The 20,662-nt window shown below is 34.8% G+C and overlaps 1 protein-coding gene across 4 annotated transcripts in view; it reads right to left on the bottom strand.

The window, feature by feature from the left end:
• REPS1 (RALBP1 associated Eps domain containing 1) overlaps nucleotides 1–20,662 on the bottom strand; it is a 91,357-nt gene that overhangs the window by 18,594 nt on the left and 52,101 nt on the right. For 3 of the 4 annotated variants that reach the window (XM_010844214.1, XM_010844215.1, XM_010844217.1), the window contains exons 9-12: nucleotides 12,526–12,647; nucleotides 8,963–9,043; nucleotides 3,380–3,467; nucleotides 2,514–2,615 (exon numbers count right to left, since the gene is read on the bottom strand). In XM_010844214.1, the coding sequence (XP_010842516.1) occupies nucleotides 2,514–2,615; nucleotides 3,380–3,467; nucleotides 8,963–9,043; nucleotides 12,526–12,647 (393 nt within the window). The remainder of the gene's footprint in view (nucleotides 1–2,513; nucleotides 2,616–3,379; nucleotides 3,468–8,962; nucleotides 9,044–12,525; nucleotides 12,648–20,662) is intronic. The other variant, XM_010844218.1, reaches the window with a different exon arrangement.

Below are 20,662 nucleotides of genomic sequence, written 5' to 3'. Positions count from 1 at the left end.
ACACCCAGGAATAAACTTATCTGCTGCTGCTGTTGCTAAGTCAATTCCATCGTGTCCGACTCTGTGTGACCCCATAGATGGCCTCCCACCAGGCTCCCCAGTCCCTGGGATTCTCCAGGCAAGAACACTGGAGTGGGTTGCCATTTCCTTCTCCAATGCATGAAAGTGAAAAGTGAAAGTGAAGTCGCTCAGTCATGTCCGACTCTTAGCGACCCCATGGACTGCAGCCTACCAGGCTCCTCCATCCATGGGATTTTCCAGGCAAGAGTGCTGGAGTGGGGTGCCATTGCCATGAAATGTAAAAGCAATATATGGAAAACTATTAAGACACTGATAAAGGAAATCAAAGACAACATCAACAGATGGAGAGATATACCATGTTCTTTCTTGGATTGGAAGAATCAATACTGTGAAAATGATACTACTACCCAAAGCAATCTACAGAGTCAAAGCAATCCTTATCAAATTACCAAAGACATTTTTTACAGAACTAGAACAAAAAATATCCACAATTTGTATGGAAACACAAAAGACCCTGAATAGCCAAAGCAAACTCGAGAAAGAATGGCACTGGAGGAATCAACCTCCCTGATTTCAGACTATACTACAATGTACCGTCATCAAGACAGAATGGTACCGGCACAAAAACAGAAATACAAACCAATGGTACAAGATAGAAAGCCCAGAGATAAACCCACACACCTATGGGCAGGTGTGACAAGGATGCAAGACTTTATCTTTGACAAAGGAGGCAAGACTATAGGATGAAAAGTCTTTTATTGAAAAGACAGTATCTTCAATAAGTGGGGCTGGGAAAACTGGACAGCTATGTGTAAAAGAAGGAATTAGAACACTTCCCAAAACCACACACAAAGATAACTCAAAATGGATTAAAGACCTAAATGTAAGACCAGAAACTATAAAATTCTTAGAGGAAAACATAGGCAGAACACTCTTTGACATAAATCATATCAAGATCCACTATGACCCACCTCCTAGAGTAATGAAAATAAAAATATACAAATGGAGTCTAATTAAACCTAAAAGCTTTGGTACAGCAAAGGGAAACCATAAACAAGATTTAAAGACAACCCTCAGAATAAGAGAAAATAACTGCAAGTGAAGCAACTGATAAAGGATTAATCTCCAAAATATACAAGCAACTCATGCAGCTCAGTATCAGAAAAACCAACCAATCAAAAAACGAGCAGAAGACCTAAACATACATTTCTCCAAAGACAACATACAGATGACTATTAAACATACGAAAAATGCTCAACATCAATTATTATTAGAGAAATGCAATCAAAACTACAATGAGGTATCATACCACACCAGTCATAATGGCCATCATCAAAAAATGTACAAAAAATAAATGCCAGAGAGAATGTGGAAAAAAAGGAACACTCTTGCACTGCTGGTGGGAATGCAAACTGATATAGCCACTATAGAGAACAGTATGGAGATTTCGTTAAAAACTAGGAATTAAACTACCAAGTCCCTTGGACTGCAAGGAGATCCAACCAGTCCATTCTGAAGGAGATCAGCTCTGGGATTTCTTTGGAAGGAATGATGCTAAAGCTGAAACTCCAGTACTTTGGCCACCTCATGCAAAGAGTTGACTCACTGGAAAAGACTCTGATGCTGGGAGGGATTGGGGGCAGGAGGAGAAGGGGATGACAGAGGATGAGATGGCTGGATGGCATCGCTGACTCAATGGACGTGAGTCTGAGTGAACTCTGGGAGTTGGTGATGGACAGGGAGGCCTGGCGTGCTGCGATTCATGGGGTCGCAAAGAGTCAGACACGACTGAGCGACTGATCTGATCTGATCTGATCTGATGACCTAGCAATCCCACTACTGGGCATACGCCCTGAGAAAACAGTAACTGAAAAAAACACATGTATTACAATGTTCACTGCAGACACAGAAGCAACCTAGATCTCTGTTGAAAGATGAATGGATAAAGAAGTTGTGGTACAAATACACAATGGAATATTACTCAGCCATGTAACAATGAACGAGTTTGAATCAGATCTAGTGAGATGGATGAACCTAGAGCCATTTATACAGAGTGAAATAAGTCAGAAAGAGAAAAATGTCATATTAATGCATAATATGGAATCTAGGCAAATGGTATTGATGAACCTATGTGCAGGGCAGGAAAAGAGATTCAGACATAGAGAACAGGCTTATGGACACAGTGTGGGCAGAAGAGGGTGGGATGAATTGAGAGAGTAGAGCTGAAATACAAACATTATCATATGTAAAACATACAGCTAATGGGAAGTTGCCGTATATCACAGGGAGTGCAACCCGGTGCTCTATGATAACCTAGAGGGATGGGATGGGATGGGGTGGCAGGTAGGGAACATATGTATACCTACGGATGACTCATGTTGATATATGGCAGAAACCAACACAACACTGTAAAACAATTATCCTCCAATTAAAAATAAATTAATTAATAACATAAATCTCACATGGAAGATGTAATTCTGTCTTTCACTTACCTACAGTATTTCCAGAAGCAAATTTCACTGATGAATTTATCTTATTTTCTTCTGAAAGGTCAGATGTTTTCACAAGCAATGGGCTAGTGGGATTAGTATGATCTAGGAGAGAATTAATAGGTAAACATATAAGATATAGGTACCTGAATTAATAAATTCATAAACCTCAGAGTATAAGACTTCATTTTAATACTCCAAAGCAGTAGCAAGTAAATCCATGAAATATAAGACAAATATTTTAATAGGATAAATATAAACCTGTTTATATAGAATTTGTTATCTGCCACAACAGAAGATACCTTATAATGAAAAAGTCAAGCTGCACGTTCATACTTTGTTAATATTATCCCTTAGAGCAATTAGTTAAATAAAGCACTGCACAAACAACCGTAAAATAAGTAATTTATTGTTGTTGACCTACATAGAAAACAAATCTACCTTTGAGAGACCCTAACTAAAACATTTAATCTAAAATGAGGAGAAACTTCAAGAATTAAAGCAAAATGAACAATTTCAAAGACAAAATTCATTTTAACGTATACCTCTTCAGTTAAAATTTGAACACATTTTTCAATGTAGATTCGTAAGAATGATCATAAAAATATAGAGGGTATTAGAAAAGTCACATTTTCCAAGTGTCCTTATTTAAAATTTTATAAATTAAATTCAATAATTTGCTTAAATTTAAAAATATACACATACACATAATACATATATTGCCGTAGAAAGTACTATGTTAAAAATAAGTAATTAACAAAAGGAATTGGAACTCAGAATGATTGCTTGTGTATTTTGGTTTGATGCTAAACCTAAAATATTAACACAACACACTAAACTAAAAAACAACCCAGCAACAGTTTCCTTACCACTGCCAGTTCTTTTAAGTTCCATTTCCTGCATGTGGATTTTGCTTGGAGTCATACGAATGGGAACTGGATGAACAATAGCAGTATCCTACAGACAAATGGGAGGACATACAGTGCTTGTATTAAAAATGCCAAGTAGATACCATGAAATAACCAAAACTAACAATGCTTCAAAAACTAGTGGACAGAGTTCTCATTCACACTAAGCTAAGCATGACAATTTTTTAACTAAAAATTCCAGAATTATATTTAAAAAATCAAGCTTACTATATATGCTTAATAATCTGATTTTATAAAAAGTACATTTTAACTTTGATTAAAGATGTGAAGAAAAAAATTGGTCTTACACAATTCACAACAATATTCAAAGGCAAAGTGTGAAATGATCTGATGAAATTATATAAATTTGAACCTTTGGGGTTAAAAGTGAACTATTTATGAGTATCCAAAGACTGAGTAACAGACTGAACTCATTTTCACTAAACTGCTCAAGAAAACTTGACACTCTTTTTTTTCATGTATAAAACAAAGTTAATGAAATGCCCATCATATTGTAACAGAAGGCACAATACATACTTAATATAGATTAGTTCCCCAGAACTGTTTAAAATTCATGCATAAAACTTCCACAAAGGAATTCATTTTTTAAGTTAGGATAAGTAACACTCCTACTCTAATACTTAAAATTTTCATGACTATAATACATCTGATAATCCTTAACTTAAGTCAGAGTTGCAGCAAGTCTAGTTAGAGCAGTTAAGGAACTGGTAGAACAAATTTCTGAAAAGACTGAAAAGTGTACAAGGCACTGTATGGCAGCCTCTCCAAATGGGAAGGAAGAGAGAAAGCTGCATACAGGTAGCCAGGCAGCTTGGCCCTGGGAGCTGAGCCACCCAGGGGAGGAACTAGAACAGGATCAAGCAACTGGCTTAATGGCAAAAGACCAGCTGATAAACATGGCTACAGGAGTTGAGCTCCTTCTACAAGGACCTGGCTCATATTTTGAATGTGCTGCTGCTAAAGACAACCTGAGATCTTTAAATTTTGAATATCTTGTAATGAGTTTATAATTTAGTATAAAGAATAATGACCTTTCAATTTAAGTTAGACACTGTTTTGGTGACAGTATTAGGTAACCCCACAGAAAGTTGAGTTCCAGCATACCATCTCCTGTTTTACAGGTCTCCTTGGCTAATTCTCGTAATCTCTAAATTCAAACCATTAATAACAAATGAATTCTTTATTGCAATTGTAAGGATAAACGCATTAACAGTAATTTCCTATCCCCATACCAGTGAGACTCTGGATAGATAGTTATGTACTGTCTAATAAAACTGAACTAACATTTCACCTACAACTCTAAAATTATAGTTATAAAAGATGGATATAATAGATGAATAAAAGTTTATAGATTTCTCACATAATAATGAGTCATACTCAGAAAATTATTAACAATAACTCTAGATGTTGTTTGTTTATGGTTATAAAAAATATGGCTTCAAGAATAACTATTTTCTTAACTTACAATTTTAATAGCAGAAACAACTGCTAAGAACCAGAATTTAACATTCTAAGGCAAGACTGAAGGAGAAAGCATGATATCTCATTATTCCAAACCCAAACAAACTAGGAAAAAACAAGCAAGGAAAACTTACTAGATGCTTTAACTCATAATACTGATCTAATATGTATTCTGTGTGTGTTTATAAAGTCAGATTTATAAAGTTTGTAACAGAAATATTAAATAGCCTTTCCACGTATTTACCATACAAAAAACAGAAGTCACAGTAATGACGCCAAGAAAAGAAAATCATGAAATCTTTTAGAATGAATATTCTCTAAATAATGTGCCTAAGTTTCTATACTAATAAATCAATTTTCTGTTGTTATGAGCCTGCGGCTGCTGCTGCTAAGTCACTTGTCGTGTCCGACTCTGTGAGCCTACAACAGCTTTAATCCACTAGATCCTGCTACTAGCAGGACAAGGCAGTTCCTAGAAGAGTTTTACACAGATGACCAGGCCTAACCTCAGACTAGTGGACTGGAAGCTTGGTTTGTGACTATGACGTGCAGCACAATAAAGAGCATTTCAATATCCAAATGAAGAACCAGAAATGCCTAGGATTCTTTGAGTCCTGAGCCAAAAGATGCTAAGTAAAACTTCTGCTCCAAAGTAGCATCCTTATATTTAAAAATAGAGAAAAAAGTAAAAAGACTGACTGGAGGCTCTGCCCATTTCTTCTGTTTACTCAAATCACACAAAGCCTTTAGGACCCACTCCTACACACTCACAACCATGGCACATTTGTATCATATATTTGAGTACTTCATCTGATACAATTTAGTACTTTCCTGAATATTCTATTGTGCTCATGTATCTATATTTTCTACTTGGCTTAAATCTTACTATACTGTTTGTCTGATCATCCTGTTTATCCCTGCTTACTTTCTATTCCTGTGTCACTTAGTTCAGGTGCTCATCATCTGACTCTCTCAACCCCATCAATCCTTCACATTGTTGCCTGAATAACCTTCCCCAGCTACCTCTTCAGAAGCTCCATCTTCTCATGGAACTTCTTGTTAGCTCCCAGTGTCTATGAGATCAAGTTCAGATCCTTGGTTGAGCATACAGAGATCTTCCCACTTGTGTTTCAATCATGCTCTTTACTCCCCATCACTGCCCCATACACACCTACCCTATATATCTCACAACACTGAACTGCTCCTGCTCATGATTTTCTCTCTGCTTGGAATGCCCTTGTCCACTTCTGCCAATTAACAGTTTCATTAAAAATTCATCATACAAATGTAACCTCTTTTGTGAAAACTTTCCCAAACACACTGGGCTGAGTCATTCTACAGTTCTCCGCCCACAGTTTGTTCACAGCTACATATGATAATTATCACAATCAGCTATATTACAATCATCAACTTGTAATGATCAAGCTGTGGTCTACTTAAGACTGGAATTTTTTTTGACATCTTGGTATTTCTAGAGAATAACATGGGCACCTGGAAGGGGGCTTCACCAAACCAACTGACTTGGCTGGGCATAATCAGTGATCAAATGAACTCCCTTTTCATACGCTGAGTGACACAAACATTCTACAGCACTCAAGATCAGACATAAACCATGGTGAAGACTAGTGCACTGCACTTCTCATCATTTCAGAATTTCCTAGCAGAAACAGATTCTACCAGAAGCTATTAACTGATAAGCAGTTCAACAAAAGTAATCAAGTTTCTGGAAACGAGATAGCAAAAACCCAATTTCATAAGAAATCTGGGAGCCTAAAGCCAGCTTGGTTTTCATGTGAGGTCACTGTACTGTGTGGCAGCTGTCTCTAAGTGCCACAGAGCAGAGTGGAGCTCTTCACAGACTTAAAACTTTATTGAGCAAATGCCTACTTATCAAATTTTGGCTTTTAAAAATTACTCCATCAATTTTTTCTGACATGGTAAGGTATGCTAAATTTGTGTATCTGAACTGTGGTGTTCTTTTTCTATGTGATTCTAATTTGAATGGATTCTATTTACTTACTTATAATTCTTATTTATAAAAGCCTTGCTGAGGATCATTTGGGATTGTGACTACAGACTGTTCTGTGGATAGGCAATGTTAAGTAAGAATTAGATGATGGTTAAGAAGCTCAGACCCTCACTGAGAGCAGAGCATTGTACCAATTGCAAGTTTATAGTGAGATTATAATTCACTACCATAAGAGAAAAAAGATGTTTTCTGGTACCAGATTATAAATATTTAAGACTGCCAACATAATTAAATTTAGAAGTCTAAATTCAAGTTTAAAATGTTCATTGACCATTTAAATTTTTTTTTCCTAGAGCCTTCTGTCATACTAGAAATAACAAAAGAAAGTATTGTGTTATATCATGTAAAACATTAGGCTGGAATTCACAAATTTGGATATTATTTCCAAGAAGTTACAAGAACATCACTGTTATTATGTCAACTATTTCCCTGCATTTTCTGCCAGTCATGACTCAATTTATTTTGCCTTTGAGTCTATATTTTTAATGTTCTTTCCTAGCCTGACAATCATAATACAATGAATTTCTATTTTCAGTATCACTTAAGGGTTAGAGACTAAAAGAGAGTCTCGACTGCTACATCCTTCCCTGTAAAGTACTTTTACTAAAGTACTTTAAACAAAATTAACTTGACTCTGTAAACAGGAGATAGGAATAATATGGAGAAATGAAACTCAGAGCTAAAGTAAAACTTAGCTTATAGCACACCTGTCACTTTCCAAGGGACCTTAATTACTGCTTCTAATAAGCAGCAAAAATGGTTAAGCGTTACCTTTTTATTTCTCTTCCATTTTTCAGAGACTAAAATCAAACATTAACATCCTCAAAGTGGTAAGAAAAGAGAAGCCAAAGGTATAGATAATCTACATGTTAATTGTTCCCTGAATAATGAATAATTATAAAATATACACTTAAAATATTTTGATACATTATGTTTGAATATAACAGCATTCTCTATATTTCAAATAGATACAAATTCTTTAAAACTGTAAAACACCTAAGGTTCATTCATTTAAAATGCTGAAGCCATACTATTATCTTTAAATGCCACTTCTCCCTAATTTATATTAAATAACAAGAGTATTTTTACTATATGAATAAAATGCTGGCCATCTTCGGTCAGAAACACCTCAAAAGATTGCCTCATGTCACCTTCTCCATATCTTTTCACTGAACTCATTTTTACAAATCCTACCTTTACACTCTTCTTCCCTTTCTACTTACTTCCTCTTTTCTTTTTGAAAGGTGCTTACTACCATGTTCTTCTCTTTACAGGAAAAAAAATTAAAAGAAAAAGCCGAAGTGAACAGTGAGAAGAATGATAAATAGCTAAGGTTTTGAAGTTTTCAAATAACTTGAGGGACAGGCGGGGTATATATGAAGTTCAATCTATGGGGACAGAATTTATTTTTTAAATCAGGATGTGAACTTTGTAGCATTTTCAAAGCAACACAGCAAACCACAGGAAGACAAGACAGAGGTCCTCTGCACAAATGAAATCTAATTGACAATTCTACATTGTTTTGCTGAACTTGATTCTCTTGTAACAGAACTCAACATACTAATTAAGTCAAAGCTGTACCATCTGGACTATTAAATAAATGATGACACTGCATATTTACATACATAGTACATATTACATGATGTGTAAGCATACAAATAAAATAGTATTTACTGTCATTACACCGAAATAAACAGCATGTTTAATAAAAACATACACTCAGTTAGCAAATAAAAACAAAGTTAACAGTATCAATTGTTCACAAAATGCTTCTTTAGACACATGTACCAGATTTTATAAACATAGATTTCTCTCACCAAAATAACTAGAAAGTACAGAGAATGGTTAAAAAAAAAAAAAAAAAAGAAAAGAAAAAGTTCTTTCCACCACTGAGCACACAAAAATTGAAAAGCCTGCCACCATTTCCCTCTAAGCACTCCACTGAATCATGCATATCAGCTAAAAACCATAATGAATGAAAATTTGGGTTAATAAAATTAATTTCAAACAAGCAAGCTAAGTGATTGACTTACAGGATCAGCTGGTGCAATGTTAGAATCAAATTGGGTCAGAGTTTGTGAGCTTGAAGAGCGTTCACTAAATGTCTCCCACTGCTGAACAGACAGAGGAAAGACAAGTCAGCATGATGAGAAAGATGGAGTAAAAGATCACTGGAGAAGATTTAGCAAAGTAATTCAGAGGTTGCACTGCAAGTTGTGTTTCGTAGGCCTGACAAATTCCGTTAAGTTTTATTTTTCCATATACATTTTATATTATCTATGTAAAGTGAGCAGCTTCACAATCAAATGTACAGTAATAATTGATCTCTCTATGGGAGAGATTCAAAGCCTTACAGAATAAAGGAACAGAGTCTAAGTGTTATATAAATGGCAACAAGATAAAAATTTTAAATGGTTTTTTCTAGAATAACTTTAAATCCTTCACTGAAAATCAAGTGTTAATGCACTGAATTAGTGATGCTAATGAATTCTGATTGTATCAGAGTTTTGGTCAAAACAAAGCAAGTTGGTGTGACTTGCCAGTGCGACCCCTGAAAGATGATTCTATTATGTACGTGCACATATTTTATACAAATGTATAGATATTTAATAAAATATAACTGAGATAAAATGCAAAGAATTCTGGAATTAATATAAATTGCAGTTTATGTCAATCTGCAGCAAATCAACCCCTATATTCAGCATTATGAACAGGCCCATGCCAGACCACAAGACAGAACTGCCAATCAGGCACCCACCTCCAACCCCATGCTAGAAAAATCAGAATGCGGCCACAATGAGAGCAAATCAAGCAACTGAGTATGTGTTATATATAGAAGATGTATTTTGATATGAAATACTACTCTTCTAAAAGAGGTACACAAATACCATACCTCAAATTAGGTGGAGTGGTAAGTGAATAATTTTAGTAACTCCATTTGAAGATCTTAGTAATAAATAGTATAGGATTTTTAGATCAAAATCATTAAAATTATGATTACAATTTGATTCTTAAGAATTATCAATGACTCTGAAGAAGGAAAAACATTTGCACATATAAAATATATACACACAAATGTTTACACACAGACACACCTATCCCATTAACTAAAATCCTCTTTTTATAATTCAGTAAACATTTTTATGCTTCAAAGTTCGACTTAATATTTAAAACAGTGCTATTCAATTTGAGAAGACATGTAGAAATTAAGTAATAGCAAATGAACACATTTATAAAAATTATCTACAAAAATGACTAATGTAATCATTCAACAGTTTTTCTCTCAGATGTTTCAAAATCATAAAATTAAGATATACTTAGAAACACTGATGCATTCAGAGTGTCTCCTGAATAGAGAGTCCATAGTAATTCACTCTTATTGTGGGACATCACTTCAGGGAAGTGACTTACCAATATCTGTTGATATACTTAGTTTCTTCAATAATTACTGTTGCATAGGTACAGAAGGAATTTTTAAAATTGTAATTATCTAACTGTGGAGAAAAGTTTAGATGCAGACTATTTTTTTCCCAAAAAGAAGACATTTATTTACCTATTTGGTGGCATGAGATTTTACCTGATTTCACAAGGCTGTATGTAAGCTACCTGGAGTGCAGAAAAACACTCTTATCTTTATAAGTTTGGTATAATGGTTAAGAGCACAGTCTCTGGAACCACACTCCTGGAATCCTAGTTATGCCGTACACCCTTAGGCAAGTTATCTAATCTCTCTCTGTTTCAGTTTCACCATGTGAAATATGAGATTAATAATGCTTACATCACAGAATTGTTATAAAGATGTAAAACAATTAATATATGTAAAGAGCTTTTTGAACAGAGCTGGCACATCAAAAGTCCTCAATAAATTTTATTGATTATTATTAGTGTTATCCCCTACAGTGCCTCATCTATATTAACAGGTGCTGAATAAATATTTACTGAAAGATTAGTGCTTCAAGGCAGAAAACTAAAATATTAATTCCATATACTAAGGAGATTTTTAAAAAGAAATATTATTAAAATGTGTCCAAAAAAATCAATGTTAGTTTTAGTAGCATTTTGATTTTCTACACACAGTAAAAAAAGAAAAAAGAAAAAAGAAAAATTATGACATTCAGAACCTTATTAGCAAATACTACAAAATTAAACTTGCTAGGAATATTTAAGAAGAAAAAAATGCAACCGCTTAACTCAGAGTTCAAAGGGATTTCCCTTCCTAATTTTTAATGATCATGTGATTTTATTTAGAATGAAGATGGACTTTTGAATTGAGATGCCTTAGTTACTTTCACTTATGAACTGACATTGATAAAAATACTTTTAAAATCTGACACTGCTTTTTAAAAATGACAGAAATTAATAAATGCAGAAAAAACAGTGCTTTCAAGAAACTGACCCTATTCTCTTATTATAAAGCCTCTCTACTAGTAAATTCTTTCAAGGCTTAAATTTTCCCACCAGAAAAACACTCATATAAATGGTTTTATATCTGACAGCACAATGGATATATGTTATAATGTCTCAGAAACAGGTATCTGTGATTATGTCATAAAGCAGCAGCAAGCACTTTAAATCTGCCAGTTACTTCTCTGTTTTTGAACTGTACAAATTAACTAGTATCTCTTAAACCCAAAATTTTTCTGGCTTTAAAAGACATGGAAAACACAGAAGCTTAGAGGAGTTTCTTCCTGAAAGTCAAAAAACTTTTATATTTGTAGCACTATCTAAAAGTGATACAAAAAAACTCTAAGAAAAAATATATAGATATAACTTGTTCACAAAGAAGACTGCTCTAATAAGTTAAGCAGTAGTTTTCAATTAGAGATCTACAGAGCACTAAGGTTTAACAGAGGAGCCTCAGGGAGTGCTTGGTGGAGGCAGGGCCGCAGGTCCTCTTCCCTTATTCTAACCAGAGTGATCCTACTTTCACTGTTTTATATAATCAAGTTCCAAAGTAATGGGGAGGGGGGAAACGTGTCTCAAATTCTGTTTTGTATGCTGTGCTTGGTCTTACATAATATGGTCTTTATATAAAGTGGTCTTTAACCAATGCATTTAACAGGGTTGAATCATTCCATTTTGTATTAAACAAAATAAATTACTATGAATAGCTTGGAATACTTTTTTCATGTGGAAAGCCGGTTGAGTGGCTTCTTATATCACTTCCAATGCTAAGATTCCAAATCTATTATCCCAGGCTTTCTTACAGGAATGAGAAGACAGTGTGACACAGCGGGTGTGCTAGCTGACTTAATGTCAAAGGACTTGTGTTCAAACCTCAGCCCTTGTCCCTTACAGGCTGTAAGATATCTTGTCTAAGACATCTACCCTTTGACTGTTAAGTTCATGCACCTGCCTCATCTAACTCACAGGGTTTTAATAGGAATGAATGGTGGAAACTAAATGATAGTACATGTATGGAAAAGTACTTTGAAAACCTCAAAGAGTCATATAATTACAAGTGTCTATCATAGTCACATTTGATATGGTCCATATGCATGCATGCTGAAAGAGCTATAGGCTAAAATTACCCTGCTTGGAACTTCTTACCTTAAAAAAGTGAACGTTAGTGAAAGAAAAGGGAAGCTTTGCTAACCTCACTGCTCTGATTCAGCTCAGGCCAAGTCTGGTTTAGTGACGGCATCGACGGAGACTTGCTTGGAGGAGCTTCTGCAGGAGAGCCTGAATAACCTACCTCACCTGGCTGATCCCCAACATCTGCAATTTTAAAATAGAGAAATTTTCTGTGAACAATATATTTTAGTTCTCGAATACTTATTCATAAAAACCTAAGAAGATTTTCACAAGTAGTAATGTATAATCTGAATTTCCTTTTCGCACGTTCCCCAAACATTTTGACAATTAATCAGGCAATATGTATTCCTGCTACTTACTGTATACCTGAAACCAGAGTTTTCCATGAAAAATAAAATCTAGTTAGAAATACACAGAGAAAGAGTGTTGTACGTAGCAATGCAATAAGGTACATGAATCTTCTTTTAATAGAGATGGATTTGTACCAGTTCCCAAAGTGTACTTCAAGGAATATTAATCAGTAAGGCATTTTTAAAAATTAGGTTTTTTATTCAAATAAATCTGGGGATACCGTAATTCTCTGTTGGACGTGTCCCCACGCACAGACCTAGAGCAAATAAACTTTGTTTAAATCAGTCTTTCCCAAATATAAACTTTCCTAAAATTAGATAAAAATCCCTCAATATTCCCTTGGCATATACTTTAGGAAATGTTGAGTTACACTAGTTCACTTGCATTTTCTCTACAAGTCTTCCCTGTAACCAAGAAGCAGCATATATTTTTAAGGGAGACAGCAAAAGGAGAGAAAGAACCCAGGCACCAACAAAAAGCAAAGTCAATAAGACCACATGAAACAAACTTATCGTTAGGCTCACTAGTGTTTACAGACTTAACCGAGAGGGCTACAAATCCATGACACAATTTCAAAGTGGTTTTTAAAGTATTATGTGATATCATGTTCTACTTTTAATTAGTTAAATAAAAAAGTAAATGTTGCTCAGTCGTGTCCGACTCTTTGCCACCCCATGGACTGTAGCCTACCAGGTTCCTCCATCCATGGGATTTTCCAGGCAAGAATACTGGAGTGGGTTGCCATTTCCTTCTCCAGGAGAACTTCCCAACCCAGGGATTGAACCCAGGTCTCCTGCGTTGTAGGCAGACGCTTTACCATCTGAGCTACCGGGGAAGCCTTTAATTAGTTAAGGCCTCACCTAAGCTCTCTCTTAAACTATAATTTTAAAATGGAAGAAAATTTCAAGGGTAACTAAATTCTCATTCCAATCTTCCCAAGTTTTACATGGCTTTGAATATAATTCCTGTCTGAAAATCACATTAACTTTGCCAAATTAATGGAGTATACCTAATCTGTTTAGAACCTGTGTCAAAAAATATGATTCTAATATCCGTCCCTATCTTTTTGTTTGTGACCATGGGCAAGCTGAATAAAATAAACAGCACCTGAGTTTCTCCATCAGAAAGGAAGACACTTGCCATTAACTGTTAGTACTATATTTCAGATTCCTATAGAGACAGACATATAATAACTTAGTGAAGTATAGGTTTAACCTTTCAATCTATTCGTAAGTAAATCCTTAAAACTTTAGTACTGAACATAGAACCTAATACTTACTAAGCACTCAAATATTTACTGAATGAGTTACTTTTTGTGATCTTCATTTAAATTCATTCTTTAGTGTTATTTCCCTAAAACCAGAGTTAACTACTGAGACTCTGAAAAGTTCTCAGAATTTTTCTTCACCTTATTGTGAACATGATTACCTCGAAATATCAATACTTCTCTTTTACTCACCCTGACATTACTTCTTTATAGTCGTATCACACTGCAAGTTCTAATCTATCATATTTTGATAAATTTTGGTTTTCAAAGATCAAGAGTTATTCAGATTTCTTTCTTACTTCCATGCCTTCTCAATAAAAGTGCCATAGTGATACCGAACCAGTAAGAGGCAGAAATGCTTTAAATAACGTTCAATGAAGACGTTTTAACTCAAAGCTCTCAGAGAACAACTAATGAAAAAAATTATTTATGATAAATAGTAGCAGCAAATTCCTCATGGAGACAGCTTATGGTTTTCAGTCTGGACCAAAATCATGGGCTTTTTTTCCTATGGTAACAAAGGGAAAGGGAGCTGAAGGAGGATATGGCTATAGATCTAACGGTTTACTGGAAGTGAAACTGTTAGAAGGATAGAGATTGAAGAAGTATCTTTAAAAGATCCCTCAAAGCAGGTATTAAAGAAAAGAAACAGAATAAAAATAGTATTAACTACAGGATGATTAATTTTCAAAAGAACCTATTCAAAAGTCATATTCCATTTTAACTTAAGCTCTGAGTATCACCTTAGAGCACACTGGGGCCCTCATTTGACTGTCTAGATCTCTGTTTTCCCATTAGTCCACTCCTGAGAGACTTAGGGCCAGAGGGCATGCCACTACCACTGCTGAAGTTCAGGTCTGGGATGGATTCTGGGTACCTCTCTAATTCACTGGTGTAAAGGTGCAGCAGGTCTAGCCCCTTGAGGCTGAGAACTGAAGTTAGTCACTCAAATAATTACACTTCATAATCATCCCAAAACAGTTATTTCCCTAAAGTAGTAGTTCTTAAAAATGTGAACCATGGACTCCTGGGAACCCCCATGACTCTGCTAGGGAGTCTAAAAAGTCTGTTGTTTTTGTAATAGTAATAATGCTTTTCCCCTGTGCTGGCACATGCACTGATGGTGCAAAAGCAATGGTGGGTAAAGCTGCTAGCTTATCAGCAAGAATTAAGCCAGAGGCTCCTAAATACACTAGCAGTCATTGTGGTCTTTACTGCCAGGCATTCCAGTTAAAATATATAAAAATAAATAAACCAATAACTTCACTAAAGAGTGTTAACAATTCAGCAGTAAGAATTATTAATTTTATTAAATTTCACCCCAAAACTCATTTTTAAAATACTCTGTATGATAAAATGGGAAACATATATAAAGCACTTCTCCATACTAAAGTGCAGTGGTTTTCTCATGGAAAACTACTTGTGTTCAGTTGTTAGCTGAACAGGCCACTTTTTTCACTGAACACTATCATGCTTGAAAGAACAGTTGATAAAACTATATAATTATTCATACATGGTACAGCACAGATTTCCTCAAAAATGGACTAAGTGACCCTGTATCTAAAATAACTATTGTCAATATTTGTTATCAATGACAAAGTTTGAACTTTTAAGTGAAAGCTGGTATTCTGGAAAATGTATACCATGTCTATAAGCTCAAGAGCTTCCCAGTACTTAAAAGACTTCTTCGATAAGATAGGTTGTAATGGTAACAACTACACTTTTTGATATTTTACAATAAAACGTTCCAACATTTCAAAGAGCTGTACAACTCAATGAACTGATATTTTATAAATAATCAATGCATTGTTATAAAACCATGCGTGGGTAAAAGATTCATTCAAAGTGCAAGACAGATCTATGTAATAGTACAAATAATTCATTAATATGGCTTCACTTTTCACTGCAATTAATCTTTAAGAAATTACTATTTGTTGAGTTTTGGGCTAGTATCAAAGAATATCCAAAATTATATGAAAATAGTCCTTCCTTTTACTATGTGAGGCCAAATTTTCTTCATGTACCAAGAATTAGCAATCTTTTTCTACAAAAGGCCAGAGAGTAAATATTTAAGGCTTTATAGGCTTTAAAGTCTCTGTTGCAACCACTCAAATATGCTACTGTGGTCAAAAGAAGCCACAGGTAATTCATAAAGGAATAGGCTTGGCTGTGTTTCAATAAAATTTTATTTTTGGATGCTGAAACTTGAATATCATATATTTTCATGTGTGATAAATTTATTCTCTCTTGAAAACAAAAACCACTCTTTGCTTGTGGGTTATACAAAAACAGTCAGTAAACTGGCTCTGGTCTCAGGGCTTAAGTGTGCCAACCCCTACTATACTTCAAACTAAAACACTCATCAGACTGAATGTAGTATGCAGATAGATGAGATCTAAGCTGTCTTCTATTAAACCAAATATTAAAGAGATTTGCAAAGTTGTAAAACAATGCCACCCTTTTTGCAATAGTTATTTTCCTAAAAATATCTACGCTAATATATAAGGGGTCTATTTTTATTTCAAAATAAAGAAGTATTTTTTTAAGTGTATCACTTTTAATTCCTAATAAAGTTACTATTGATAGATCTAATCTACAAAAACAGAGCTTTTTTGAGGGTCCACAAATTTTTTTAAGAATATAAAGAGGTCCTAAGACAAAAAACTTTGAAAAAAATCACTGTCCTAGAAAATCCAAAAATTATCTCTGGAATAAATTAGCAAAATTACCCACTGGTTCTTTCTTAATTTCATACATAGAACAAATGGCAGTAGATAAAGAGCAAATTACCTATATTCTAGAAACTAACAGTCATGAGTTGGAGAGGAGGCATTAAGTGTATAAATTAACTGCACTTCCTTCAACTTGGCTCCTTATAAATACTCCAACAAAGGGCTTCATGCCCATCCACAAGGGTTAAGTCTTTAAGACTGTATTCTTACGGAGGCAGGGGTGTAGTTTTACTCTTACCTGATGCAGTGTTCCAACCTAGCCTCCTGCTGGAACACTGTGTCAACCCTGCCTCCCTCCTGAGGGTTCTGCTCTGCCCCTGACATCATCAGAGCATCAGGGCTGAAAAAGAAGAGCATGAGCCTAAATTATTTGTTAAAGTCAACCCCAAAAGGGCTTTTATGCAGAAAGTATTTCCATGTATAAAAAGTTTGTCTGGAAGACACAACCTAGTATGATCATACTGATGTACTATCAACCTACTCTGAACAGTTAGTAGTAATAATATTAAAAATACACGCCTTATTTTCACAATAGCACTAGCAAATAAACAGTCAGTAGTTTTCATCCTTCAAGCCTCCATAGACTCTGAAAACTTGCCCAGATTCAATTCAGTTCAGTTTACCTCCTGAACAAGCTCTCTCATGAAGAGCTTCAGTTTTATTCTAGGTTTATAACCTACCTAACACAAATTTATCTTATTTTCCTAGTATTATACTCAATATACTAAAAAACAATTTCAAAAATGACTGCCAGATACTATTAATCTTTTACAAATATATATACACTACCTGAAATCTTATGGTTTAAAACTTATTTTTTCAAGTAGCAAAACAAATCCAAGAAGAGTTCTTCAGAATGAAGGTTCAAGGTTCTAAGTTCATTTAACAGCTTCATCTAAGCAAAAGTAACTATATCTTTTATTTATTTTAGGTGTAAATATTATCTGTACAAGAAAAAAAGTTTTAATTTAAAAAAGCAGGTTTCAATAAATTTTGAGTTTTCAAAAACAAACCCTATTTATTAGTACTTTTCTCATTCATATTTTTAAAAGACGAGGCAAGAAATGCATATGCAGAAAGAAATTAAGGACTCAGTTTAAGATATGCTTTGCCTTGAATGATATTACATGGATCAAAAAACTAAGCTCTAGTTCCAAAATTAATTCTACTTCTCCCTGATACTCCATAAATGGAAACCTACTGAGAAAGCAGATCTTAAGAAGGACTCAATTTTGAATTAAAACCAAAGATTTTTACTTCTAAAATTGAAGTAAAAACATGTCCAACAAGGTTTGAAAAGAATAAAACATTTACCCCAAATACTAAACTGCACTTCTCTCTTTTTTTTTTTTGCAGTATTTATCAGTATTTTATAGCAAATACTGTTTTGACTTAGCTATTATACTTCAAAGAAAACTACCTACAGATATACAGGAGGTTTCCATTGTCTAAGGATACCTAAAATGGAAAAAGCCCATTTAAAGCTAATCCAATTAAAATAAGGACTCAAGTTTCATAAACAGAAAAAAACAACTAAACTGGGGCTTTAAGACTAACATAGAAAATGAGTATAAAGAATAAAAGATGTTAAAAATTTGGGGTGAAATTTGGTGGCATAATTAATAAAAGCAAGAATTCAGTAGTGTGCATTGTTACTGAGGGCCTATAAGTAAATACAGTAAACAAAGATACAAGATGCAAGAAGACGAGGCTCCCATTTATTTCCAAGGAGCTCTCATCCTAACAGAGCAAGACAGACATCCTTCACTTCATTTTGACTTTCACAACACAATCATCAAGACAAAATCTCATTTCTGCAAAAATAATTAAGGGTATCATTAAATATTCCCAAGAGTCTTATTAAATCTACTGTATTTAAACCATAATATTGTAAAGCCCCTAGTGTCATTCTTGCAGAGATTTTCTCCTTTAAGTATGAGCTAGCCTTGTTTGTCAATTTCTGCCAGGAATTTGAGGAGGCTAAGTACTTTTTCCAATTTCATTAAGTGGTGCCCCTTTGCCAGTATTTGCAGTTGTTCTGATTCATCAGTTCCAATACCCCACTATCTGAAAAGAAGGACGCCATTAAGAATGTATACAGATATGGGGGTGGGGTGTGCTTGAGAACTAATTCCTTAGGTGTAGTGGTAATGGTGAATATTGTGCCTATTTTTATTATTTTTATCTTTGCAACTAAAGGCACGTGGAGAGCCAATTTTCCAAAACAAAGATTCAACTTTCTTTGTACAAAACAAAGACATGTGTTTTTTTTTTCTCCCAGCACCATTTTAAACGTAAAGCCAGGAAGTTATCTGAAAATTCCATCAATATGAAGCTGGTTGAATGAAGGAACATTCATATGTATGACAAAGAATGTGACAACTCTATATGTAATAAAGTACAGAGATGTCCAACATTATTAGAAAAAAATTCACAGATGTACAGTGTGATTGCACTTGTATAAAAACAGCTGTATGTGTTATTTCTGTAGGCTTTTATATGTTAAATTTTCTGGGTGAAAGAAACTTAACATTAATCAACCTAGTCTCAAGTATGGCTTTTTGGCATATTACTCATAAATTAAAAAGTCTCTGGCTTTAAAAACATTCATGTTAAGTACCACTAGGAGCTTAGAGACCTATGCTATGTATCATATTAACAACAATGAAATACACTCAAATTTACTGCTTAAAGAAGTGATTATGGAGAAGGACACAGAATAGTGAACAAATTCCTTTCCATCTCTGAGTATCTCAACCAGATACTACCAAGGTGCTCATGTGAGCAGTGTGGCGTGAAGACAGGAAACGGTTTTAAAAAACAAGTGGTTCAGTCATTTGGACATTTAAAAAATGTGAACGCCTACTTACGTACACAGTCTGCACCCTGTTAGATACTTAAATACAGTGAACAAGACAGATCTGGTTACTACCTGATACAGTTGTGGTAAGCTAGCAATGTAACCTTAATCTTTTTTTCAAGTGGGGTATATAAATTGGGAGACTGGGAATCAACACATATATGCTACTATTTATATAAAATAGGTTACTAATAAGAACCTACTGCACAGCACTGAATATTCATTGGAAGGACTGATGCTGAAGTTGAAGCTCCAATACTTTCAGGCACCTGGTCCAAAGAGCCAACTCACTGGAAATGACTCTGATGCTGGGATATATTGAGGGCAGGAGAAGAAGTGGGCAGTGGCAGAGGATGAGAGGGTTAGACAGCATCTCTGATTCAATGGACAGGGGTTTGAGCCAGCTGTGGGAGATAGTGAAGGACAGACAAGCCTAGTGTGCTGCAGTCTGTGGGGTCACAGAGTCAGACATGCCTTAGCAACTTAACAATGAGAACTGCATTGCCAAATTCAGAGATGTTCAATGTTAAATATTTTAATTCAGGTCCACAGAAGTACTTCTACCTATGAGCCTTAGAGTTTTCCTGGTTTATCTGATATTTGTGCTTAGTCGCTCAGTCGTGTCTGACTCTTTGCGACCCCATGGCACACCAGGCTACTCTGTCCATGGAATTCTCCGGGCAAGAATATTGGAGTGAGTTGCCATGTTCTCCTCCAGAGGATCTTTCCAACCCAGGGATTGAACCCTGGTCCCCCACATTGCAGGCAGAGTCTTTACCATCTGAGCCACCAGAGAAGCCATCTGATATTTAATCCTATAAATCTGTTCAAATGACTTTGGATAAAATACATATTATCCCACCTACGTTTGCACGCCTACAGAAAACTTACTTCAAGCAACTGCAACTCGTCATCATTGTTCATCATCTACCTTTCTATAAGAGTTATTTAAATTATAAATACAGAATACTTGTGGAGCTAATGGCTC

This window comes from Bison bison, unplaced genomic scaffold, assembly GCF_000754665.1.
Source record: "Bison bison bison isolate TAMUID 2011002044 unplaced genomic scaffold, Bison_UMD1.0 scf7180017864198, whole genome shotgun sequence".
Classification (NCBI taxonomy): Eukaryota; Metazoa; Chordata; class Mammalia; order Artiodactyla; family Bovidae; genus Bison; species Bison bison.
The sequence above is the reverse complement of the archived record's forward strand: the minus strand, read 5'-3'. Positions and strand labels throughout refer to the sequence as shown.